At 48.2% G+C, this 26,731-nt stretch overlaps 1 protein-coding gene across 2 annotated transcripts; it reads left to right on the forward strand.

Annotated features, from left to right (window-relative positions):
* Window positions 1-26,408, forward strand: RNF20 (ring finger protein 20). Of its 2 annotated transcripts, none has more exons than XM_065405991.1 (21): window positions 1-43; window positions 4,306-4,359; window positions 6,840-7,000; window positions 7,231-7,398; window positions 7,503-7,650; window positions 7,826-8,008; window positions 9,182-9,300; window positions 9,661-9,807; window positions 10,085-10,162; window positions 10,532-10,651; window positions 11,964-12,143; window positions 12,390-12,525; window positions 16,498-16,619; window positions 17,029-17,417; window positions 18,010-18,127; window positions 20,385-20,534; window positions 21,748-21,960; window positions 22,962-23,087; window positions 24,244-24,384; window positions 24,835-24,936; window positions 25,199-26,408. In XM_065405991.1, the coding sequence occupies exons 3-21, from the start codon at window positions 6,872-6,874 to the stop codon at window positions 25,373-25,375; spliced, it is 2,946 nt and encodes a 981-aa protein (XP_065262063.1). In that variant the 5' UTR covers window positions 1-43; window positions 4,306-4,359; window positions 6,840-6,871; the 3' UTR covers window positions 25,376-26,408. The 2 variants fall into 2 exon arrangements, with proteins under 2 accessions (XP_065262063.1, XP_065262064.1); XM_065405992.1 differs by having other exon boundaries at window positions 20-68.
* Window positions 26,409-26,731: the final 323 nt, after the last annotated feature.

Genomic DNA, 26,731 nt, shown 5'->3' on the forward strand with positions numbered 1-26,731 from the left:
GTCACCGACCGCTTCCTGCAGGGTCAGGGGTGGGAGGCCGGAGGTGAGGCGCAGTGGCCGGGCCGGGGGTGAGCGAGTATCGGGGGGCGGCTCGGTCCCGGGGTGCCTGGGCTCTGGGGAGCGCAGTGCCTGGAGGGGGGGGTGCCTGTGGGGGGGGAGGAGAAGTGGGACTCGGCCCCTGGGCTGGAGCGTGGGGGAGGAGGGGGAGCTTGGCCCCTGGGTGGGGGTTTGCAGGGAGGGGGAGTGTCGGGGGGGGAGGGGAGAGCTTGGCCCCTGGGTGGGTTTGCAGGGAGGGGGAGTGTTGGGGGGGGAGGGGGAGTGTTGGGGGGGGAGGGGGAGCTTGGCCCCTGGGTGGGGGTTTGCAGGGAGGGGAAGTGTCGGGGGGGGGAGGGGGAGCTTGGCCCTTGGGTGGGGTTTGCAGGGAGGGGAAGTGTCGGGGGGGGAGGGGGAGCTTGGCCCCTGGGTGGGTTTGCAGGAAGGGGGAGTGTCGGGGGGGGAGGGGAGAGCTTGGCCCCTGGGTGGGGGTTTGCAGGGAGGGGGAGTGTTGGGGGGGGAGGGGGAGCTTGGCCCCTGGGTGGGGGTTTGCAGGGAGGGGAAGTGTCGGGGGGGGAGGGGGAGCTTGGCCCTTGGGTGGGGTTTGCAGGGAGGGGAAGTGTCGGGGGGGGAGGGGGAGCTTGGCCCCTGGGTGGGTTTGCAGGAAGGGGGAGTGTCGGGGGGGGAGGGGAGAGCTTGGCCCCTGGGTGGGGGTTTGCAGGGAGGGGGAGTGTTGGGGGGGGAGGGGAGCTTGGCCCCTGGGTGGGGGTTTGCAGGGAGGGGAAGTGTCGGGGGGGGGGAGGGGGAGCTTGGCCCCTGGGTGGGGTTTGCAGGGAGGGGAAGTGTCGGGGGGGGAGGGGGAGCTTGGCCCCTGGGTGGGTTTGCAGGAAGGGGGAGTGTCGGGGGGGGAGGGGAGAGCTTGGCCCCTGGGTGGGGGTTTGCAGGGAGGGGGAGTGTTGGGGGGGGAGGGGGAGCTTGGCCCCTGGGTGGGGGTTTGCAGGGAGGGGAAGTGTCGGGGGGGGAGGGGGAGCTTGGCCCTTGGGTGGGGTTTGCAGGGAGGGGAAGTGTCGGGGGGGGAGGGGAGAGCTTGGCCCCTGGGTGGGTTTGCAGGGAGGGGGAGTGTCGGGGGGGGAGGGGGAGCTTGGCCCTTGGGTGGGGTTTGCAGGGAGGGGAAGTGTCAGGGGGGGAGGGGAGAGCTTGGCCCCTGGGTGGGTTTGCAGGGAGGGGGAGTGTCGGGGGGGGAGGGGGAGCTTGGCCCCTGGGTGGGGGTTTGCAGGGAGGGGGAGTGTCGGGGGGGGGAGGGGGAGCTTGGCCCCTGGGTGGGGGTTTGCAGGGAGGGGAAGTGTCGGGGGGGGGAGGGGGAGCTTGGCCCTTGGGTGGGGGTTTGCAGGGAGGGGAAGTGTCGGGGGGGGGAGGGGGAGCTTGGCCCTTGGGTGGGGTTTGCAGGGAGGCGAAGTGTCGGGGGGGGAGGGGAGAGCTTGGCCCCTGGGTGGGTTTGCAGGGAGGGGGAATGTCGGGGGGAGGGGGAGCTTGGCCCCTGGGTGGGGGTTTGCAGGGAGGGGAAGTGTCGGGGGGGGAGGGGGAGCTTGGCCCTTGGGTGGGGTTTGCAGGGAGGGGAAGTGTCGGGGGGGGAGGGGAGAGCTTGGCCCCTGGGTGGGTTTGCAGGGAGGGGGAGTGTCGGGGGGGGAGGGGGAGCTTGGCCCTTGGGTGGGGTTTGCAGGGAGGGGAAGTGTCGGGGGGGGAGGGGAGAGCTTGGCCCCTGGGTGGGTTTGCAGGGAGGGGGAGTGTCGGGGGGGGGAGGGGGAGCTTGGCCCCTGGGTGGGGGTTTGCAGGGAGGGGGAGTGTCGGGGGGGGGAGGGGGAGCTTGGCCCCTGGGTGGGGGGTTGCAGGGAGGGGAAGTGTCGGGGGGGGAGGGGGAGCTTGGCCCTTGGGTGGGGTTTGCAGGGAGGGGAAGTGTCGGGGGGGGGAGGGGAGAGCTTGGCCCCTGGGTGGGTTTGCAGGAAGGGGGAGTGTCGGGGGGGGGGGAGGGGAGAGCTTGGCCCCTGGGTGGGGGTTTGCAGGGAGGGGGAGTGTCGGGGGGGGAGGGGGAGCTTGGCCCCTGGGTGGGGGTTTGCAGGGAGGGGGAGTGTCGGGGGGGGGAGGGGGAGCTTGGCCCCTGGGTGGGGGTTTGCAGGGAGGGGAAGTGTCGGGGGGGGAGGGGGAGCTTGGCCCCTGGGTGGGGGTTTGCAGGGAGGGGAAGTGTCGGGGGGGGAGGGGAGAGCTTGGCCTCTGGATGGGGGTTTGCAGGGAGGTTGGCCCCTGGGTGGGTTTGCAGGGAGGGGGAGTGTCGGGGGGGAGGAGGGGAGCTTGGCCCTTGGGTGGGTTTGCAGGGAGGGGGAGTGTCGGGGGGGAGGGGGAGCTTGGCCCCTGGGTGGGTTTGCAGGGAGGGGGAGTGTCGGGGGGGGGAGGAGGGGGAGCTTGGCCCCTGGGTGGGTTTGCAGGGAGGGGGAATGTCGGGGGGAGGGGGAGCTTGGCCCCTGGGTGGGGGTTTGCAGGGAGGGGAAGTGTCGGGGGGGGAGGGGGAGCTTGGCCCTTGGGTGGGGTTTGCAGGGTGGGGGAGTGTTGGAGGGGGAGCTTGGCCCTTGGGTGGGGTTTGCAGGATGGGGGAGTGTCGGGGGGGCAGGGGAAGCTTGGCCCCTGGGTGGGGGTTGTGGAGAGGGGGAGTGTCGGGGGGGAGGGGGACTTGGCATCTGTGCCGGGGTATGTGTGTGTGCGGGGGAGTGTCAGGGAGAGGAGGAGGGGGACTCAACCTTGGGATGGGGGTGGGGGTGAGTATCAGTTCATTGGGGTGTGTAGGGGTCAGTCCCTAGTCTGTGTATGTTGGGGGTCAGTATCAGCTCTGTCTCTGGTCTGAGTGGGTGGGGTCATTTGTCAGTGGGGTTTGTGGGGTGTCAGTCCCTTATCTATGTGTGGTGGTGGGGATATCACCTCTGACAGGGTACGTCTTCACTTACATCCGGGTCCGGATGTAAGCAATCGATTTTCTGAGTTCGATTTATCGCGTCTGGTTAAGACGCGATAAATCGATCCCGGATCGATCCCGGAAGTGCCCCGGATCGATCCCGGAAGTGCTCGCCTTCGACGCTGGTACTCCAGCTCGGCGAGCGGAGTACGCAGCATCGACGGGGGAGCCTTCCTGCCGCGTCTGGACCGCGGTAACTTCGGACTAAGGTACTTCGAATTCAGCTACGTTATTAACGTAGCTGAATTTGCGTACCTTAGTCCGAAGTGGGGGGGTTAGTGTGGACCAGGAGAGGGTAGGAGGGCATGCACAGATATTTTCTTAGAGTGTTTTTTTCCTGGCAGCCTGTTGGTTCTGGTTTCTTGTTAACAATGCTCTCTGTGGAAAAACGATCACCCAAATAACAAAAGCATGTTCTGCTGAAAAAGGGGGAAATTGTTAAATACAAGGAACTGAAAATCTTCCTTCAGTCAAATTTTAGAGAGAGAAGGGAGTGGGCGAGGGAGAGACTTGAACTTATAGATGTTGGACATTTCAAGGCTCTTTATAAGGACATTTCAAGGGCTGTGTGGACCTGCTGTAACTATCTGTATGAAGGTGACTTCAAAACCTGAGACACTTGAATGGGTCACTTAAAAAAGAGCATATTGCAAAATAAGGCTCTGATTGAGCAAATGCAGTGGCTCTCAACCTTTCCAGACTAGTGTATCCCTTTCAGGAGTCTGATTTGTCTTGTGTACCCCCAAGTTTCACCTCACTTCAAAACTACTCGCTTACAAAATCAGACATAAAAATACAAGTGTGTCACAGCACACTACCACTGAAAAACTTCTTACTTTCTCATTTTTACCATATAATTATAAAATAAATCGATTGGAATATAAATATTATACTTATGTTTCAGTGCATAGTGTATAGAGCAGTATAAACAAATCGTTTTCCATTTGAAATTTTAGTCTGTACCGACATCGCTAATGCTTTTTATGTAGTCTGTTGTAAAATTAGGCAAATATCTAGATGAATTGATATACCCGCTGGAAGACCTCTGCGTACCCCCAGGGGTACACATGCCCTGGTTGAGAACCACTGCTTTAATGCATATGCCAAATTACTTTATTCACATATGCTTGCAAAGCAAGTGTTTGCTGGTTTGCTGAACCTAATCCCTTAGCTGTATTAGAAATACCACCGTAAATGATTAAGACGGAAAGAAGTTTCAAAACTATATTTGTTTATGCTATGCATTTTATTGACCTTTTCCTTTTGTTCAGCTTGTAGGTAGAGGCACATCTTCAGCTCCTGTGAATGGGCTCAGCATCAGAGAGGTCAGTTGAACTGTGTCCATTTACATCATCTGAGGATCTGGCCCTGAAAATTAACTAGTCTGTTTCATGCAGGTTCTCCTGCACTAGTACAGTGCTGCAATGTTTGGGTTAAAAACATTTCCAGGAAATGTTTATTGGTTTGTTTGTTTTTGTTTTTTTTAAATTCCAGTGTCGGGGAGGAAACCTGTAATAGAAATGGTGGTCTTGAGTTTTGCAAATTATTATTTTTTAAATTATTTTGGGACCAAATTAAAATGGAGAGTGGCCCTTTAAAGATATTGTTGAAACACCCACCGCAAAATTCTTCATAAGATGGACAAACTAAAAACCTGCTCTTAGAATCTCCTTTCAATTCAGTAGGACTTGTAGGGTCTCTACCTGTCTTTATATCAAGTGGCCAGCACCCTCAACTCCCGCTGTCTTGGATCCAGGGCCGACTCCAGCATTTCTGCCCCCCCAAGCACCAAAAAAAAAAAAAAAAAAAGCCGCAATCGGCGGCGGCAGTTCGACGGCAGGTCCTTCGCTCCCAGAGGGAGTGAGGGACCTGCCGCCCCCGAATTGCCGCAGGTGCCGCCCCTCTCCGTTGGCCGCCCCAAGCACCTGCTTGTTAAGCTGGTGCCTGGAGCCGGCCCTGCTTGGATCTGACTATGGTGGGAGAAATTTGGTCAATAAGGATTGTTATGGTGCCACTTCCCTGATGTAGTCTCATAGGCTCATCTAACAATTCTCTTAAAAATGCAACTGAGGGTCATTTTATAAAAGTAATAAGATGTGGGGAGGCCAAGGACTGAGCAGGCACAGAGGCTGACCTATGCTTTCTTGGATCTGGATGTGGTCCCACCAGCTTAGAGGTGGGACAGTGTGGGGAAACATGCTGCTGCTTTCATTTCAGTCTTCAGGATCATCAAGCTAATGCCTTTCACTAGCACTAGGTCAGTGGTTCTCACTTTTGTACTGGTAACCCCTTTCACATAGTAAGCCTCTGAGTGCGAGCCCCCCTATAAAGTAAAAACCCTTTGAAATATATTTTACACCATTATAAATGCTGGAGGCAAAGCAGGGTTTGGGGTGGAGGCTGACAGCTTGTGACCCTCCCATGTAATAACCTCGTGACCCCCTGAGGGGTCCTGATGCCCAGTTTGAGAACCCCTGCACTAGGTTCAAATGGCCCCTAACCCATTCACATGCACTTCATTTTAAAACGGTAAGATATAGGGAAACTCTGTGATTACACAGGCTATTTCAACCAAGTTATGGTGTGTTTGCAGCAGGAAGTCTCCACTCCTTCCTTTCCCAATATGTAGGTCAAGGAGTATTAATAAGCTTGTAAAAAGCAGTAGGTTTCAGTGGATTTAAAAGGAATATCCTCAGACTTTCTCTCCAGTGTTCCTATTTATACCCTTCAGATGTTGGCAGATATAAAAAGATCTGCTGCTGAGCTTTGCCCGTGCACCTCAGCCCTGAACCACAGCATTTCCTTCTTGCACAGTTGTAATAGAGTCCGAATGTGCAGTAGACATATGGGGTATAAGGAGGAGTGTTACCAAACCCTTTAATCCTGAGTCCGGTCAGAATTAGAATGTGAGAATCCTGATGGGGAACATTACTGTACCAATCCCTGCCACATCCGAGACCTCTTTTGTAAGCCATCAAATGAAGCAGTTCTGTCCCCGTTCTTGTTTGTTGGTATTTTTTATGATTGTTGCATTTTTTAAGTCTTTTATTTAAGATCCATTACAATAAAAATGGAGAGAAACAAGTAAAATACATTTGTATATGAGAAATTAACTTTTAAATATCTATATTGTAGTAGGTCATTCAAGATAGGAATCCCATTATTCTGAGCACTGCACAAATATGTAAGATGCAATCCTTGCCCAAAGAGTTTATATTATAAGAAATATTCAGGTCTTGACAGTGGTCTCAGCCCCTATCCTAAAAAGCTTACAGTTAAAATAAAAAATAAACAACATATAGCTCTTATATATCACTTTTGAGCAGTAGATCTCAAAACATTTTAAAAAGTATTCTTAGATTTCTTTGCATGTACATGTCAAAGTTAGATGACCATATCCACTTGCAAAGCTCTAATTTACTTCTAATGTTCTAGGATATTCTCTCCAGGAGCCTGATCCCAAAGACCATTGAAGGCAATAGAGTCTTTCGTTAAGGCACTAACAGGGTTCAAGGATTTGTTCTGAACTTGTTGGAGTAATCTCTTTTTATTGTAGTATCTCCTCATACATTGTTCTGACATTCATAATACTAGCCCAACCAATTTCTTGTAATGTTTACTTTAAATTCTTACCTTCTAAATCCTTCATGGCATCTATTTCTGGTGTATACAATCTGTTGTTGTTGTTTTATGTTCCTGTGGTGTGTAAGGCATGCAGACACCATAGTGATAGGCATGTTAGAAATCCCTAAAATAGTACTGGTTAGAGGGTAGATGTTTATTAAACTTGTTCTTTGTGTTTCAGGAAGAGCTGGGAATCTCCACTCTTTACCCACAATGTCTGGGATCGGCAACAAGCGGGCGGCGGCAGAGCCTGGCCCCTCTGGGCCCCCAGAGAAAAAGGCAGGGGTCGAAGACTCAGGAACCACAGTGGAGACCATTAAGTTAGGAGGTGTTTCCTCAACGGTATGTATATCTATGGCACCCCACTCAACCTCTTCCTTAATGGACCCCCAGCTCATTGATCCCAGCCATGTCCTGCAAGTAATACAACCAACCTCCTCGCCTCCACCATGTTATTTTGTTTTCATCCTCACTCAGGCCCAAAGATGTTGCTCAAAGGCCCTTTTATAGAACGGGATAGAACAGGCCTGTGCTGCATTAACTGCACTGATGTGATTCTCACCTCTGCACAGGAGGAGCTGGACATCCGGACGCTGCAGACTAAGAACCGAAAGCTGGCGGAGATGTTGGACCAGCGGCAGGCCATCGAGGATGAGCTGCGTGAGCATATTGAGAAGCTGGAGCGGCGGCAGGCCACTGATGATGCCTCTCTGCTGATTGTGAACCGCTACTGGAGTCAGGTTCGCGGCATGCTCAGTCGAGCTGTCTTGTTCTCTCTGTTGTCCGGTCTCATTCACTCTGATGCTATGCAAGTTATGTATCTTCTCATTGTCCCTTCTTCCAGTTTGATGAAAATATCCGCATCATTCTTAAACGCTATGACCTGGAGCAAGGTCTTGGAGACCTTCTGTCTGAACGAAAAGCCCTGGTGGTGCCAGAACCAGAACCAGACTCAGACAGCAATCAGGAACGTAAGGATGAGAGGGAGCGAGGTGAGGCCTTGTGCCATGTAGTTATCTGTGGCAGTTTGGGAAGATGGACTTCATTGAGGGAAGTGTTGATGTTCTGTGCCCTCTGGGAAAATGAATGATTTGCAGATACTGGTGACTACTTCTCCCACTACACACAAATATACACTCGTCCATTTCCTTCACCTCTGTCTCCCAGGGGAAGGGCTGGAGCCAGCATTCTCCTTCCTAGCTACCCTGGCCAGCAGTACCAGTGAGGAGATGGAGTCTCAGCTGCAGGAGCGTGTGGAGTCCTCCCGCCGAGCTGTCGCCCAAATTGTGACAAAGTATGACAAGCTTCAGGAGAAGATGGACATGCTGTCTCACAAGCTAAATAGTGGAGGTATGACAGAGCCGGTTGACTGTGAGGGCCTATGCTCACAAATTCCAACTTTCTTAGCACATTGAGTCAGGGATGAACCAGTTCCTGCCATGTAAGTGGTAAGGGCCAGATTTTCCCTCTCAGACTTAAGCATCAAAATGAAATACCCAGGTTTTCCAAAGCACTCAGCACCCATCAGCTCCTATTTGAGAACAGTGGGGTCTGTTGGCTGCTGAGCTCTGTTGAAAATCTGTCCCTCCGTGCTAAAGTCCTTCTTCAGATAGTTAAACTACTTGAATGCTGAAAACTGTGCCTTGTATGTGGGGTCTAAGTGGAGGGCACCTCCAGTGCTGAATCACCTGTTGATCCACTTGGAAATACTTAAGTCCCAGTGGAACCATATAACCCTGACATAATCTGCCACTACACAAAAGCTGCTGCCAAGAGCAGCAGTGTGGAAATTATATCCAAAGTGGGAATGATGGAAACTGGTACCGTCCTCCTTCCTTTCACAATTCACCAGCAACGTGGGCTGCTGGAGGACAGTTCTTGGATTCCTTGTGGTTTGAGGCAATAATTCACCTGGACAAGATGTTAGCTGTCTGATTCCTTGGGTATGTAACTATTTGACACAGAGATGTATGGTAACCACATAGCGCTGAGGGAAGATTGCAAATTCCAAACAGGCTAATTCCTTGAAAAGGTTCTTTGTGTAAGGTTCACATGAACTCAAGAAAAATTCTGCAAAAGCAGCTGAGATTTCCATGTATTTCACCTAAAAATAAAAATGACCTCAGGTTCACTTAATTCTCAGGCTCTGTTCCCTGAAAAGTCTGTGAAGCTGGCCTGAGTTTTGAGTTTGTATGTTTAGGAAAGCCTCACTCAGCTCTGCACAACAGACAATGAATTCTTGCTCTGTCCATAATTTTCCCCACTGCCCAGATGCGCCTAAATGTCGCGGTACACATGGTATTTGGGAGCCTGCTAATTGAAATGGCATAATAGATAAGAATTAAGGGTTGAGCAACTGTCTTCGTTCAGATTCCCCTCCACTTTTCTCTTTCCACCATCCTAAATAAGTTTATTATGTTGTTTCCCCTTCCCCTTTGCTTGCTGAATTGAAGACACTTGTCCATGACTCCCTTTTCATTCTCGCCCTCTCCCCACCCCCCCGCACACACACACTTCCTTCAGATGCGTCACTGGTGGATGAAGCGGTCCAGGAACTAAATTCCTACCTTGCACATGAAAATGGACGGCTGCAGGAACTGGCTGATCTACTCCAGGAAAAGCACCGAATCATGTCTCAAGAGGTACAAGAAAGAAAAACAGAATCTGTCTTTGTGTTTGTGCTTATTTGATCCCTGTCTGGAATACTGAACGATTCTGGTTACTGTCGCCCAGGAAGCATGTTATTGCCATCGAGAGGCTGAACTGTAGAGCACCAGGGATGATTAGGTCTGAAGAATTCAAGTTCTGAGCAAAGGTTAAGGGAGGAGTAATTAATTTTGGAGAACTGTAATGTGCACTGTACTTCTATGTGATTCTGAAGCAGAATCATGTGGTAAAGTACCTGGCAAACTTGACTGGAGCAATAAACTGATAAACTAAGGCTGTGAATCCGACACTGCTGCTTATCCTAACCCATGCTCCCCTTTGTCCCTTGGCTGCAGTTCTCCAAGTTGCAGGAGAAAGTAGAGATGGCAGAGTCGCGGGTGTGCGTGCTGGAGACCATGATCGACGACCTTCAGTGGGATATTGACAAGATCCGCAAGAGAGAGCAGCGGCTCAACCGACACCTGGCTGATGTGCTGGAACGGGTAATCGCCAAGCCCTTTGAAAGGAGATCCAGGGCTAGAGCAGTTCGGAGCTCAGCAACACCTGTTAACATCTTCATAGGGAATATTGCTGAGAGAAAGAGAGGGGAATCTTTATGGAGCCTTCCTCTACCGTACTAAATCACTGCTAATTGGAATGGCGTAATAAACGTGAGCTAAGGATGGAGTGACTGTCTTTTGTTTGCGTGAATGGTTTAGGAAGTGGGGCAGGATTCAAGCACTACACACTTTTGTTACAAAATCTTTATCCTCATTGCAGGTGAATTCAAAAGGTTACAAGGTATATGGAGCTGGGAGCAGTCTCTACGGGGGTACGATCACCATCAATGCTCGCAAGGTAAAACCTAAGGCCGTGGGGTTGGCGGGGTGAGGGGAAGCTTTGATTGGTGAAGGAGAAGAAGGATGGTACAGTGGTTAGGGCAGTAGCCTAGGGCTGTGGAGGCCTGAATTTGAGCCCCTGCTATGCCACAGACTTCCTGTGTGACCTCAGGCAAGTCACTTAGCTTCTCTGGGCATCAGTTCCCAAACTCTAAAACAAGGATAATAGCACTGTCCTATATATGTCACAAGAGTTATGAGGATAAAAACATTAAAGACTGTGAGGTGCTCTGATACTATGGTATTTTGGGTCATATGAGTACTGTAGATAGATGCAAAATGGGTTTTTTCAATACATTTAAAAAAAACTTTTGTGTTTCTTCTTCAGTTTGAGGAAATGAACGCTGAGCTGGAGGAGAACAAGGAGCTGGCTGGGAACCGCCACAGTGAGCTGGAAAAATTGCGCCAGGATCTCGAAGAGGTGACGACACAGAATGATAAACTGAAGGTATGAGCAAAATTCTCTGGGGAGCCTGAAGACGGATGGATGTGATTGGCTCCTCTCTGTTTCACTCTGTTGAATCTGTGTAAAACCTCTTTAGTACCTTCTGTGAAGCTAGATTTTCTGGTCAGTCTCTGTCTCTGTTTCAGGCACATTCTCTGTGCTTGGATGATGTTTTACATGCAATAGGCCGGGATGCTAATGGGAACCTGGGGTTTTGCTGTGACTGGCATTCCTGTTATAATGGTGACACCATGTGGTCAATAAAGGGAATCGTAGCTCATAGACTCATAGACTTTAAGGTCAGAAGGGACCATTATGATCATCTAGTCTGACCTCCCGCATGATGCAGGCCACAAAAGCTGACCCACCCACTCCTGGAATAATTCTCTCCCTTGACTCAGCTGTTGAAGTCCCCAAATCGTGATTTAAAGACTTCAAGTCGCAGAGAATCCTCCAGCAAGCGACCCCTGCCCCATGCTGCGGAGGAAGGCGAAAAACCTCCAGGGCCTCTGCCAATCTTAGCTGTCTGTTTCCTGTTCTGTGTGTTGGTTTTATTGATTCACAGCATCTTCAGTGACCACCTGTCAACACTAATAACTGCCCAGAAGGACAGGGGTTACCTTTTTTCCCCAGCTCATAGTTTGGTTGTGGGGAACTAATGCAGAGCTCAGTGCTCAACAAATCCAATTATCTGACAGAGAGAGAGTCTCTAGTGAATGGAAGTGAAAGAGGAAAAAAGGGGGTTTTAGAGCTTCTGCAATGCGTGAAACAAACTGACTCATAGAACTGTTCTAACTTGATGCTACTACATTTTTAAGACCTATTTTTTGTTTTGTTTTCAAAATTGCTTGCACTGCTGCCTCTGTGAAATGAATTGTCGATTTCAGTCTGGTTCTTGGTAGTCCACATTATAGAAATCTCCTCTCCCCCCAACTGACAGCCTGGGTGATAGGAAGATGGAGTGAGCCAGGAGAATGAGTTCTCTCACTCCTAGAGCTGGCAGGCATGCTAGCTGTGTGGTGAAGGGAAGTTTTACCATGCTGCTGTCTGTGCGGTGTCTCTGGACTCCAGGCTGTTAAACCAGTAACTTTAATCAGTACTGAATTCATACAGATGATAAATTCCTGCAATGGGATAGTTCACAAAGCCATTACCTTGCCCTGTGGAAATTCTATCTAGTCAAAGAAAGGATGTGGAAGGAGAATGGGCTTTGGAGTTCTGTTTATCTCCCTGTGTTTGGAATCCACTCTGAGGTAACATTTCTATCCTCTCCGCTTCTCTCCTTTTCTTCATGGGACTGTATGTCTCTGCCCAGGTGGAGTTGCGGAGGGCGGTGGAAGAGGCTGTGAAGGAGACTCCTGAGTACCGCTGCATGCAGTCCCAGTTCTCGGTCCTGTATAATGAGAGTCTCCAGCTGAAGGCACATCTGGATGAGGCACGCACTCTGCTTCACGGCACTCGCAGCACACACCAGCGCCAGGTGGAACTCATTGAGGTAACCACCTCCTTCCTCCATCTTCTCCTCTTTGAGATCTCCCACTCTGCCCTCGCCCTCTGACTGGCCCCTGGAGTGAACCAAGCCCTCTGCAGTTGTCTTTGCAGGCTTAGTTGTTCTTCTGTTTTTTTAGGAGGGTAGTAATCCTCTCCTCTTTTATAAAAGCAGGTTGATGAGGAAATGTGAGATACCTAGATCATAGCACTTATCTCTCTCTCTCTCTCTGTGTCCCTTCTTGCTCCCCAGCGGGATGAGGTCAGCCTCCACAAGAAGCTGCGCACAGAGGTGATCCAGCTAGAGGACACTCTGGCACAGGTCCGCAAGGAGTATGAGATGCTGAGGATAGAGTTTGAACAGACACTTGCTGCCAATGAACAAGCAGGTACCAAATTTTGTTTGTAAACAGAGGTTGCATTTCAGAAAGCTAAGGCACAAAATGAGTCATGACCAGCAAGGGACAGAAACAATAAGAGGAGGTTCTAAAAATACATTAGAAGTAAGAGAATGATGGAGGAAAGTGTTAGTCCACGACTTAATGGGGAAGGAGAGCAAATAATGGATGACACAGAGAAGGCTGAAGTGTTTACTTCCAGTCTTCACTTTAACTGTGACCAAATGCTTAACATCATTAGTATTAACAAAGGATAAGGATCTTTGGTAAGAATATGCAAAGAACAAATGAAAAAAATCATAGATATTTTACATGTATTCAGATTAGCCAGGCCTGGTTAAATTCGCCCTCGGGTACTTAATCTCTGAATGTTCAGTGATTATCTTCAAGAACTTCTAGAGAATGGTGAGGTCCCAGAGGCCTGGAGAAGAACAAACATAGTACCTATCTTCAAATAAGGGAAAAAGGAAGACCTGGGGAATTACAGACTAATCACCCAAACTTTGATACCTGGAAAGACACTGGAATAAATTATTAAACAATATGTTCAAACCTGCTGGGTAATAAGGTGAAAAGTACTAGGCTGTGTGGATTTGTCAACAACAAATCATGCCAAATCAATCTGAGTTCCTTCTTTGACAGGGTAGTGGATTGGGGGAGAAGCAGTAGATGTGATATGTATGGACTTCTTTAAGGTTTTTGACATGGTCCCAAATGACATTCTCATAAGTAACCTATGGAAATATGGTCTAGATGAAATTACAATACGGTGGTTGCACAAATGATTGAAAGACCACAATCAAAGAGTAGTTATATATAAAGCTACAAATCTGTCATGGAAGTCATGGATTCCGTGATTTTACAAGACCTCTTTGACTTCTTGAAAATTGCAATAATTCAGCCCTGGGCGGAGGGGCTTGGGCTTCGGTCCTGGGTAGCAGAGCTTGGGCTTCAATAAATCTGTGATTTATTGTTTGTTGCCCGTATCCTGTCTGTGATTTTTAATAAAAATACCTGTGCCAAAATGATAGCCTTAGTTATCAATGGCTCACTGACAAATTGGGAGGATGTATATACCAGGCTACCACATAGGTCTGTCTTGGGTCCAGTACTATTCAATATTTTCATTAATGATAGAGTGGGAGGTCAGGATTAGAATTGAGAATGATCTTGGTAAACTGGAGAATTGGTCTGAAATCAACAAGGTCGTTGGGCAGCGATCGATCCAGCGGGGATCGATTTATCACGTCTAGTCTAAACGTGATAAATTGACCCCCGAGCGCTCTCCCGTCGACTCCTGAACTCCACTGCCTTGAGAGGCGCAAGCGGAGTCGATGGGGGAGTGGCAGCAGTCGACTCACCGCGATGAAGACACCACTGTAAGTCGATCTAAGTATGTCGACTTCAGCTACGTTATTCACATAGCTGAAGTTGCATAACTTAGATCGATTTCCCCCCTCCCCCCAGTGTAGACCAGGCCTTAGGAAGGAAAAGCAAATGCACAACTACAAAATGGGGAATAACTGGCTAGGTGGTAGTACTGCTGAAAAGGGTCTGGAGTTATAGTGGATCAGACCTACCGTGAGTCAAGAGGGTGATGCTGTTGCAAAAAAATCAAATGTCATTCTGGGATATATTATCAGGTGTGCCAGGTGTAAGATACAAGGGATCATTGTTCTACTTGGCACTATGAGGCCTCAGCGGTAGTACTGTGTCTAGTTTTGGGCACCACACTTTAAGAAAGATGTAAACAAACTGGAGAGAGCCCAGAGGAGAGCAACAAAAGTAAGAGGTTTAGAAAACATGGCATATGAGGAAAGGTTGAAATAATTGGGAATGTTCAATCTAGAGAAGAGAAGGCTGATGGGGGATGTAACAGTCTTCAAATATGTAAAAGGTTGTTATAAAGAGGAAATGATCAGGTGTTCTCCATGTCCACCGAGGGTAGGACAAGAAGCAGTTGGCTTAGTTTGCAGCAAGGGAGATTCAGGTTAGATATTAGGAAAAACTTTCCAACTGTAGGGATAGTTAAGCAGTGGAACAGGTTACCTGAGGAGGTTGTGGTATCCCTGTTCTTGGTGGCTTGTAAGAACAGGTTGGTGTGACAGTGGCTCACAGTTCTGCATGAACTGAGCATAATGTGTTACCACTCTGCCTTAGCAAGAGTGTGAGCTTTGCTCCTGCTAAGTTGTGTGTCAGTTCCCTGACACTCCGGCCTGTCTGCCTTGCCAGCAAACTCTTCAAGTCTCTGAACCCCAGTTCCCCCAAGATGTCTCCCAGTAGTGTCCAGTCCCTCTCACGGGACACTCACAGCAATTAAGTTTGCTGCGTCCAAAGAGACAGAGCACACATCACAACATGTTAGGTTAGCTGAGGACTCACTTAACTTTAATATAAAGCCCTGAGATGGTTTTGTACTAAAACAAGAATAAGTTTATTAACAAAGAGCAGAGATTTAAGTTATACTAAGCAAGAATAAAAGAGACAAATATGGTTACAAATAAAATAAAACAAAACAAAACATGCTTTCTAGTGACTAAAACTTAATTTTAGCAAGTTACAATCTTTGTCTAAGCAATTTTCTTTCTTACATCAAGTTGTCAGCATCCCTAACCCTCCATGCTAGGGGATCCAGCTTCCACAGGGGTGCTGTACCCAATGTCCCCTCAGTGGTGGATAACTAAAAGATCTTTTTGCTCCCCTTATATTACTCAAAGTCCATTGTCTCTGACTCAGGAGCCAGGAAGGCTTTCTAGGGTGCAGATTCTGTCCCCCAGTATGATTGTTAACCGGTTGTCTCCTCTGCTTGTTTAGCTTGATGAATTTGTTGACCTTGCATGAAAAGGTACTCATTGTCCTCTGCCTGTAACCAAGCCAGTCAGACAAGCGAAGACGCATTTCTTTGTTTAGAGCAGGCTGGGTTCATGCGATGCCTCCCAAACACATTTTAAAAACATATTTTCAGTGCACCTCTATACATCTTTGTACATAACCTGTACATACACAGTGATTTCTGGGACCAGTGTGTCACCAGTTTACATATGATACATTATATGACACCTTTGCCCCAACACACAGTTGTCATAATGTACAATGTGTCAGGCCCGATGTGAGTTACTTTATTGGAGGGGACACTCTGCCAGGGGCTCCCGGAGTCACAGTTGGACTAATGCCTGTCGGGGTGCTTCAGGCAGGGGGATGGACTAAATGATCTCTTCAGGCCCCTTCTAGCCCGACATTTCTATGATTTCAGCAGAATGCCTTCTTTGGAGCTTTCTCTGCTCTTGTTAAATACTTGTTTGCACTGTTCTGTCTCAGAAAAAAAGCTCCTTAGACGTATAAGACAAACTGGTGTCAAGTTATCTTCTGTCTTTCTGGCTGTGGCCAAATGTTCTTACAAGGATTTCCAGTATGTTTGGGAATTAGTTGGTTATTGGCAGTGGAGAGATTGTGTAGGGAGAATATCCCTCTTACACTATCGGAAGCTCTTTTTCTGAGAGAGGGGATTTTGTCTAGGAAATTGGGCTTATACCCTGGCATATTTAACTTCCACCAGAGAGGGGCAAAAAGGTATTTTTAAATAGCATTTAAATAAGAGACTTCTGTTGGGGTAGCACTGCCTTCCCATACTCAGATTCTTGATGGGAAGAAGAAATCTGTGAAGCAGTGATGCTGAAAGAGACCTACAGTGGTGATTTGCAAGAAGATATGGTGGCAAATAGGACCAGTACAGTTGTCCAAGCCACCATGCCATGGAGCAGGGAGATGAGTCTTTCTCTGTGACAATGCCTGTCCCTGGCACATTTCATTCAGTTCTGGGTACATCATTACCAGAAATATACTGATACAATGGAAGGGCTTTTCAAAAGACCAACAAAAATACTCTGAGGTCTGGAGGGCAGAGCTGATTGTGGCCTGTGGTAACTAGCCTGTGTGTGTGTGTGTGGTTTTTTTTTTTTATAGGCCCAATAAATCGGGAGATGCGTCACCTCATCAGCAGCCTCCAGAATCACAACCACCAGCTGAAGGGGGAGGTGCTGAGGTACAAGCGCAAGCTGAGGGAGGCCCAGTCCGACCTGAGCAAGGTACCGGAGCTGGAGATCCTGGGAGAGAATGGGGAAGATGGAGAGGGAGGAAAAACCTGCTACAGCAAAGCATAGGCTACCCGTCTGTCTCATAGTTTGCCTGTGTAAATGTCTCTCTGGTGCCACAGGCTTTGGGAAAAGCATAACAGGCCCCAGGGGATAAACTGCACAGTTTTCTACCGGGCTCTACGCAGAAGCCTCTTCTTGGATTTCCACCTCCCACAGAGTGGACCTCCCTCCATGGCTGCATTGTGCTCTGTAAAAGCATTGGCAATAGCATCTGTGAGGGAAACATGCAAGGGAATCCTACAGGGCTGGCAGTGAGAAATGTGTTCTGGCTGAGAACTTCTCCCATTCACTTGATTGGTTTCCCTTTGTTTCTTCCCCACTGCTCCCCTTCCCCCCCCAGACTCGCTCCCGCAGTGGGAGTGCCCTCCTGCAGTCCCAGTCCAGCACTGAAGAGACCAAGGAGGAACCACCGGAGGTCAAACAGGAGCCTGATGATTCCTCTGCTCAGGCGTCTGTGCCCAAGGCTGCCCCCGAGGATGCCAGTGATGCCAAGGCCAAGCGAGATGAAGAGGAGAGGGAGCGCGAGAGGCGGGAGAAGGAGAGGGAGCGTGAGAAGGAGAAAGAGAAGGAGAGAGAGCGGGAAAAGGAGAAGGAGAAAGAACGGGAGCGGGAGAAGCAGAAGCAGAAGGAGTCTGAGAAGGAGAGAGAGTCCACCAAGGAGAAAGGGAAGCATGAGGATGGGAGGAAGAAAGAAGCTGAAGTGATCAAGCAGCTGAAGGCTGATCTCAAGTAAGAAGTACTGTTGAAATTCTTGTTCCTATTTTCCAGCATCGTGCCCTAATCTGGGGTGTCCGGGGAGCATAGCTAGAAACCCCTGATTAACTCCAAAAGCTAGTGTCTTAATTCTGGTACAGGTAACTCTTTCCTTGAGTCACTGGTGTTATGATTGTGCCCAAGGGACACATAGTGGAGGTGGTATTTAGGTCCTCCTCAATCAACAAACCTAACTGGTTGCAGATATCTGTAAGGGATGGGGCTTGTCAGGTGCAGATTTCCAATCAAAGACCACGCTCCTCCTTGTCTTGGATCAGTCACTGAGAAAGTCTAGAGTTTACTACCAAGGTAAGTTCCTCTGCTGCTCTCTTTCCTTCTTCGTCTGAGTCCACTTTAGCATGTCTCTGCTCATCCTCCGATGTATGTTTCTGCATTGTTCCATGTACAGTATGTACATGTGCCCAGGGTAAGACGAGCCCAGTAGTCACACACGAGCCTACGCTGGAAGATGCTGAGAGAATGTCGTTCTTGCGTTCAGGCAGACAGCATCACACCATAGCATTTCTCCCAAATATTCAAATTGGTGCTTTTCTTTCACGGTTGCCAGGAAAGCCCAGGAGAGCCAGAAGGAGATGAAGTTGCTGTTAGACATGTACCGCTCGGCCCCAAAGGAGCAGAGAGACAAGGTTCAGCTCATGGCAGCTGAGAAGAAGGCCAAAGCTGAGGTAACAATGTCCAATCTCGGTCCTCCTTTTTCTCTTGCCCCTCACCATCTAATGGCTGTTCTTGAAATGCCCTCCTCAGGCTTCTTGTAGGGCTGTTGTTTCCTCTTCCGGACTCCAGAATGTCCCTCCCCTTCTTCCTCTGTCAGACAGTTTAAGGTTGGGACAGACTGGGAGTGCAGGCAGAGGACTGGCCTTAGAATGGTCCTTCATCGTTGAGGTTGTGAGGTGTCCACCTGGCTGACGATTCACTCGTCTACCTTTTTGGCAAAGTAATGTTACTATCCTGCATGATGATGTGTATCTTACTGGCTCTCTGGTGTGTGTAAAAGTAATAGAGTGGTTTGAATAGCAAGGGGGAAAAGGCTCCCTGAAGGGGTAGAACTGGGATGAAAATTAAACTTGAATGATTAGGGAGACATTTATTATGGTGCAGTTGGCCTGTGGAATAATAATCTCCCAAGGGAAAAGGTACAAGCCCCATCTCTTGAGGTATTTAAAACTAAACTAAATAATCAGACAAAGATTTGTGATTAAAAGTGAAGGATACTATATCCCAATGATGTGGCAGAGGGAATGTAGATAGGCAGAATGTAATTATCTGTACAGGATTAACCAGGAGAGTAGGGTTAATGTATTTACTCTTATTAACAAGAAAGTGTCATGGAATCTTTAATGGTGATGTTGGTCAAGAATTCAGTTTATATCTCATCCCGTAGATGGAATAAATGGGCCCAAAGAGTTAAAGGTGTTAACATGACCCTGTCACTGTTCAACATCACACATTTTGAGAAAAGGTTTGGTATACAGAGACCTCTAGTGGCCATGGCAAGCACACCCCTTTTTTTAACCTTTTATTAAAGATACAGGGAAAAAGGGAAAGCATTTGAAATGTAAAGTATTACGTAAGGCTTTTATTTTAACATGGCTTGTTCCCTTTCCTCTTAGCTAGAGAGAGTTTTTAGAGGGAAACCCCCCTATGTGACAGTTGTTTAGATGGTATTAAAGATAGCAGTAACTGTTCTTTTGGGGCAAAGAGAAGAAGTTAGTTGAGATGGGCTGGAGCTGCTGTTAAAGTTCAATCCATTTTCTGAAAGACAAGATGAACAAGGTGGTGGGGAGAACAGCAATGATAGAAAATGCAGCTTCTGTTTTTGGTAGTGAGTTTTTCCAGCAGCAAGGCTGCAAGTAAAACAGGTATATCAGGTCTTATCAACCGATTAGCGATCTGGCAGATTTGTTCCAGTATCAGGTTGTTTAGGGCATTGCTTTTAGTTGCCTCTCTAGTCATAGGCTCACAGCAGTGTTGCAAAATATGCACTCTTGGCTGGCTAAACCAGACTCTTGTCAGTTAGCAGGAAAAAGGAGAGGGCTAGGAAAGAAAAGAAATAAAGGTGGGGAAGGAAAAGGACATGTGTGAGAGAGACAGTCTTATATCCCAGGTAGTGTTTGGGATTTAGGTAGAGCCAGTGAAGGTGGAAATGTCATTTGCATCCCTTTCTTGGTCTGGTCTGGTCGGGACATCTCTTGTGATTAGGTCAATGAAGGCCCAGTGGTATTGCAATAGATCCTTGGTTCCCAGGAGATACCACGGGTGGCAGCTTTGATGGTGAAGCTTTCTCCTTTTCCTTCTCCTTTCAGTTAGCAGTTGTCCCCCTTTGCTTTGCCTTTGCTAATTTTTACCCCCAAAGACTTTTTGAGGACCCCAAAGGGAGTGATTGGTGGAATAGCCCACCCCCTCATTATTTTGCACTCAATTAGGCCTAATTTCCAACACACCAATTTTGGACCATTGATTTCCAGTCCCAAACTTTTCTTGTTTACCAGGCATGATTTTAAAACAGTGCTTGAATTATATCAGTGGGCCTTTTTGTTTGGATTAATTTAATCTATCTATTTCCCTTTTGCACCTTTTCCCATCAGCATTGATTGTTATAGATTATTGTGACATCTAATCAGCTCTCGCTCTTCACATTTAAGTTTAGTTAGTGTAAATTTGTGGGCCAGTTATTACAGCAACACCTCCAATGCACCTCCTAACACCATGCTGGAGAACTGGACTAGATGAGAAAATGGGTCTTTTTCCCTTTCTTTAAAAAAAAAAAAAAAAAAAAAAAAAAAAGGTTTCTCCGTGGTGTTGGAAAATTGTGGGGAAGGTTGATTCCTTAGCAGAGTCCTTCTTGCTGTTCTATTCCCTGCCTAGCCTCAGAGCTCTTTCGCTCTTCCCCCCCCATCTCATCCCTTTTTTTCCTTGCTGTAGCTGGATGAGCTGAGGCAGAGGGTGAAGGACCTGGAGGACAAAGAGAAAAAAGAAAGTAAAAAAATGGCAGATGAGGATGCCCTACGCAAGATCAGGGCAGTGGAGGAGCAGATCGAGTATCTGCAGAAGAAACTAGCCATGGCCAAGCAGGTGAGAGGAGCTTATGGAAATGCCCTCTTAGTGAGGCCTTCTTGTGGGGCAAACCTTATCAGGAAATGGCTGGAATTAATCAAGAGAGAGCACGTCTACCCCACATCCACCACCTCCATCAGATGATATTCCAACTCTGCCCAGGACCGTGTAAGGCAATATCATCATGGTGTAACTGGGACAGAGTGAGGAAAGAGTTAATTTCTATATACACACAGCGGGCTAGAGTAACACTGCTGAGGCGAGTAATGCGTGGGGTGAGTGAGGAGAGGGGAGGGTCAGTCTGTGGTGAGTTAAGATGATGTTTCATTTTTAAAATACACTTGATTTATACAGAGCTTGGCTAAACAGGGACACTCAGGAAAATTAATCCAAATTAACTAAAGTTGTGAATGCATAATGGATTAGTTAACTGCATTAAACTCCTGTGTGGCCACTCTTATTCAGAATTAAAGTGGCCTTCATTCTGTTTATCTTAATTCACTTCAGAATTAAAGACAAGCCCACAGTTTATATGATTTAGAAATAGCAACAATTGGTGTAGTCTATATGACACAAGTACCAATGTATAAGGAACAGATATTTTGGCTGATGGGGAAAATCCTGCATTACGAAAGCAGGATTGTGTGAGGGTGACTAGAGCACCAGTACTTGGGGCATGTCCCTGTTCCTTGTCAGTTAATAGTGGAGATCTTTGATCCCACCTTGCCTGTTTCCTTTGTGAATTTTAAGACAGAATTTGTTAAGGGGGCTGGATGGCTCAGGGGAGTAGTAATGAGCTATGGAGCCATTGACTTTTAGATTAATTGACCTAAATTCAAATTCAGCCCAAAGATGTTACCATCTGATGGCTGTTCATCAACTAATTTTAAACAGGTCACTGGTCTCTGTCTAGTTCCTAGTGGAGAGGTGGCCAGGTAACAATTAGAGCCAACTTTGACCTTTGTTGGCTTTCCTAGCACAGAGATCAAGGACTGAATGCCTGTGGAGACTGAACTACCATCTGTCCCCTAGTGGAGCATCCTACAGTTCAGTGGTGTTACCTGTTGTTTGGGTAAAGGGAGGTTATCATTCTCCAGGATGTTGATCTGCATCTTTCACTATCACTAAATTCTGTTTCTTAAAATAAAGGTAGGGGGTATTGGTGTTTCAGCGCCCTATAGTGGAGGGGGAAAGAGATTCCAATTACAGTGTATTTCCATCTCTGTTCTAGGAAGAAGAGGCCCTGCTTTCAGAAATGGATGTCACTGGACAAGCCTTCGAGGATATGCAAGAGCAGAACATTCGCCTTATGCAGCAGTTGCGGGAGAAGGATGATGCCAACTTCAAGCTGATGTCAGAACGCATCAAGTCAAACCAGATCCATAAACTACTGAAGGAGGAGAAGGAAGAGCTGGCAGACCAGGTCCTGACTCTGAAGACGCAGGTAACCAGAAGAGGGGTGATGGGAAAACAGGCTGGGTAGGGATACTCCCCCAATGGATCAGGACAAGCTGCTGCTTAGATTTGTTGTAAACCTCTTCAATGGTGTATTGAAAGATGCCAGTGGTCCCCAAAGTTTTCAGAGTTGTCCCTCCCTTTGCCCCTGTCCCCACTGGAGCAGGGCCGTGGCTCCCGAGGTGGAGGGGGGAAGGGGTCCACCGCTGGGGGGCGGTTCTGGGGTTGGGAGTGGGGCCGGGAGCGGAGTTGCAGGGGCAGGAGCGCAGCCGCGGCTGGGTGCAGAGATGAGGCTGAGGACGGGGCCAGGTGCGGAGCCGGGGCTGTGGCTGGGGGTGGGGCCGGAGCAGAGCTGGGGGCGGGGCTGGGTGGCGCTCCCTCCGTGCCCCCCTGAACGTTCCTCTGTGCCTCCCCCCCTCACCCCCCCACCAGGGAGCACACCCCACTGTTTGAGCTATGCAATGAGAGATTGTGTGTAAATGTGAAATTCCTCAGAGAGAGGTTCACCACTACGTGGGGCTGGGAGAAGGAAAAGGTGAGGGATTTTTTAGTCACATGAGAAAAGGTGCTCCTAGGTGCTGTCCCCTCCCACAGCCCTCTTCTTGTAGCCTACATGGAAATGTCCATTGCTTTTGAATGATTCCACTAAGTGCTCTTCCAAAGGAGAGGGATAGATATGTTTAACAATCAGTTATTGGTCTTTGCTTGCTGGGTTTAGAAAGGTTCACCTCGGAGCTGGGGGAAGATGTCCCCTTGGTTGAATGTATAGTTTGACCTCTGTTGATTGTCCATGTGTCTGCAGCCTGAGAGAGAGAAGTGGGGTTGTAGGAGTGGGAGGAGAGAAAACGCAGTGACCGGGAAATGTGATGGTTGCAGCATATAGTTGTGGGAGTTGTGACCTGGGAAGGAGGAGAAAATTCCAAAAACAAAATATCAGCAGCACACGTTCTAAATGTTTCTCTCCCTTCCGCCACCCTTCCCGTTTGGAAGGTGGATGCTCAGTTACAGGTTGTGCGGAAGCTGGAGGAAAAGGAACACCTGCTACAGAGCAATATAGGCACTGGAGAGAAGGAGCTAGGCCTCCGAACCCAGGCGCTGGAGATGAACAAACGCAAGGTGAGCATGAATCCTTGGCTCACAAGGTTGAGTTTTCTTCATCCTGTGGCAGGTATGCAAGGCTGCTAGCACTGGATTTCTCTGATGGGTTTTGGTATTCCATGTCATTACACCATTGTGGCAGAAGGCAGAGGAATACCAACTAATGTTCTAATTAAGGCACAATAGACTGATAAAGAATGCAAGGAACGAGAGCAATCAAAGTTGTTTCATGAAAGACTGAGAAGAGAGCTGAGGGTAAAAGGAAAACTATACTGCAAATGGAAAAAGAGGAGGCAGCCAAATGAATATGATCAGGGTCTGTTAAGGCCTGCAGAGAAAAGATAAAGACAGTAAAAAAGCATAACAACTTCAGAGTAATGAGAGAGGTTTTAACTAATATATCTAGGGGCAATGAAAAAAAGGTGGTCTGTTAATAAGGAGTGGAATTAGATGGACTGGTATCGCTGATTCTACCCTCCTTTCTAAATCTCTTGTCAAGAAAAATATTGGAAAGAAATCTGAACAACTGTTAAGGAAGATAAAAGTATCCCTTTGTAACCAACAGTCAGTGTTCTGGATGTCGCATCCTATGGTATGAAGGGAATTTAGCTAAATTTACTGATCCACTGACAAATTAAAAAAAAAATCATGGACAGCTAGTGGGGTGCTGGAAGACTAGAACAAAGCAAATGAGGGACTGGTCTTCAGAAAAGGAAAAAGAGTGATTGTGGTAGTTCTCTGTCTGGTTTAAATAACAGAACAGTCGCAAAATAGCTACAAGGTAATAGAGCCAGGAGCTACAGGACCCTGGGGACATAGGCTACACATATTTGAAGGGTATAAACACCAAGGAGGGGCATTCGTCCTACTCTGTGTATCTCACTAAAGAATTAAACTAAAAGGGAAAGTTTAGGTAAAAGGAAAACTATACTGCAAATGGAAAAAGAGGAGGCAGCCAAGAACTTGTTGACAATGAAATCTTAGGTTGTTGAGCAGGCCCTCAAGGGAAGTCCTGTAAATCACTTTGCTTGGATCTTCTAAAACTAGACTGGAGGGAAAACCCTGAAAGTACTGTAGGGCACAGTCTTGGGCGGGCAGGGATTGGGACTGGAAGATTTTTCTAGGTTTTTTCCATCTCCAATATCTATGATCCTATGGCCATTTCCTTCGACAGGCAATGGATGCAGCCCAGCTTGCAGATGATCTCAAAGCACAATTGGAGCTGGCTCAAAAGAAGCTACATGACTTTCAGGATGAGATTGTGGAGAACAGTGTGACTAAAGAGAAGGATATGTTCAACTTCAAACGGGCTCAGGTACGTGCCATATACCACAGCCCCTCACTCTCCATCTCTAGTCAGTCTACCTCTGCCTGCCAGAGTGAAACTTCAAAAGGGTCCATATCATACTGCCCCCCCCCCCCCCCCGCTCTCCAGGTTTTTTCAACTTCATTTTGTTTCAGGCTCCATCCATAAGTCATTTTGGCCCCTGCCTGTGTCCTTTTTCTCACTTCCCCAACCTTCTGCACTCAGCCCCTGTGGCTTGGCCCAGTTTGAGATCTGACAATATTCCAGTACAGATCTAATCTAATCGCTTTCTTCTTGTGAAAGGCTGTTCTACAGTGCACTGGGAAGAGGGGGTTGGAAGCACAGCATTGGTGTATTTTACCATGTACTTTAAGGGCCTCAGTTCTGTACCCTTGAAGCACAAGCTCTCTGGAGAAATGGCTCCAATAATTTATTTGTTGGTCTCTTATCCTCCTGCAGGAGGACATCTCCAGGTTGCGTAGGAAGTTGGAGACCACAAAGAAACCCGATATGGTGCCCAACTGTGATGAGATCTTGATGGAGGAGATCAAGGATTACAAGGTGAGAAACTCTGTCACTCTCCCCTGTTTATTCTTTCCTAGCCAAAGGGTTTAGTCTTCATATTCATTCAGTACTGGCCTTCCCTAGCTGTGTTCTGTCAGTGAAGGCCAGCTCTGAGCTGGAGGAACCACCTTCTCCTAGGGCAGAAGGTAAAGTCTGCTTCCCATGGTGGTGTATTGTCCACTTGGGGCACCTGAAAGTTCTGCAAAGGTCTGTCGTGTGTGGTAGCTTAGACTCTCACCACAGCATTTTTCTCCTGCAGGCGCGTCTGACCTGTCCCTGCTGCAACATGCGTAAGAAGGATGCTGTGCTCACCAAGTGCTTTCACGTCTTCTGCTTTGAGTGTGTGAAGACGCGCTACGACACCCGGCAGCGCAAGTGCCCCAAGTGTAATGCTGCCTTTGGTGCCAACGACTTCCATCGGATCTACATCGGCTGAGTCTCGTCACAGAGACAGAGGCATCTCTTCCGCCGACCACCCAGCCCCTTTCTCTGATTGTCTGTCACCAGCACGACAGTCACTGCTTCTCCACCAACCCATGTTCTCTTCCAGAACAAGTGACCTGGGGTTAGGGAGGGGGGAGAGGCAGGTTTTGGATCTCTGCTCATCTTCTCTTCCTTTCTGCCTTTCCCTTCCATCTTGATGGGACCTCCACCCCACAGTGGTTATTCCCACTCACCCCCTCCACACTGCTGAGTCGGGGTTGCTGCTGTGGAGTAATAAAGCCTAACTCAACCCTAACCCCAGGTGTGATGGGAATTGCCCATGGCAGAATAGAGATAAGGCTATTTCAAGGCCTCAGGCTCGGGTATTAAATGGACAATGTTAGGGTAAAACAAATTTTTTTTCTATTAAAACCTTTTCCCCTGCTTACAACAAATCCCTTGGAAGGTGGGAAATTTTGTGTCCTTCCTAGAAATGTCCCTCTCTGTGTGTTTGTGTGCTGGTGATTGTTTTTGTAGGGGTGCTTGTGAGGGCTGGGCAGCACACCTAGCTTTTTTGTTCTTGTAGGCTTGTTCAGCGTGAATAGCCTACCAGTTAAAGGCCTCGAGGCAGAAGGGAACTTAAGCACATGTACTGTTGACTTCAGTGGGAAGACTCGTATGCTTAAAGTTAGGCACGTGGTTAAGTACTTTTCTGATTCAGGGCCAGAATCTGCAAGGAGAGCCGTAGAAGAAGCTGGGGCCGCTGAGAACATGATGCCTTCCCAATCCAAAGGCATGCTGCATACACCTTAATATCAGGAAGGAGAGAGACGCACAGGAGAATCCTCCAGAATAGCATTCCATTGATGAGCCCCACTTGGTCTGGATGAAATATGGACACTTTTTTGTCCCCTCCCACCTGGCTGGGGCCTCACTAGCATTGTCCTTATTTTCCAGAAGACGATTTGTAGTGGTTACTTTGGTACAGCTTTGCCACAAGGACTATTCTTGTACTACACAAACTCCAATAAAAACTGTGGTTCCATTTGTTTTGCTGTTTTTCTTGCCTGTGAGTAGATTTTAATTCTTGCTCCCGGTGCAAGATGAACTTTAAAAAGCCCTAATCCAGTCATTGAAACCACTTCTTTTAAAAAAGCTCTTGGCTTCCACAGCAGAAAGAGCAGTTCTTTCTCCTCTAGTTACCTTTTACCGTGCCAGTGCCCCCTCACTCCTATCCTGTTACCCTGGAGCCTGGGCTTCCTTCAGCAGGGATAGTCTGTTGAGCTAACTTGAGCAGTAATTTTGCTGTGTCAGGAATTTTGCTAAGGTGTAATCACCTTACTCTTGTTTTACCACTGACCCCCAAAGT

This window comes from Emys orbicularis, chromosome 6 (assembly GCF_028017835.1).
Source record: "Emys orbicularis isolate rEmyOrb1 chromosome 6, rEmyOrb1.hap1, whole genome shotgun sequence".
In the NCBI taxonomy this organism is placed as follows: Eukaryota; Metazoa; Chordata; order Testudines; family Emydidae; genus Emys; species Emys orbicularis.

What these genes read in the sequence shown, in the direction of transcription:
- RNF20 (XM_065405991.1), top strand. Translation starts at nt 6,872, where the DNA reads ATGTCTGGGATCGGCAACAAGCGGGCGGCGGCAGAGCCTGGCCCCTCT. An exon ending in TGGCTGATGTGCTGGAACGG is followed by an intron (nt 9,808 to 10,084) that starts GTAATCGCCAAG and finishes TCCTCATTGCAG; the next exon opens with GTGAATTCAAAAGGTTACAA. An exon ending in AGAAGAAGGCCAAAGCTGAG is followed by an intron (nt 18,128 to 20,384) that starts GTAACAATGTCC and finishes TCCTTGCTGTAG; the next exon opens with CTGGATGAGCTGAGGCAGAG.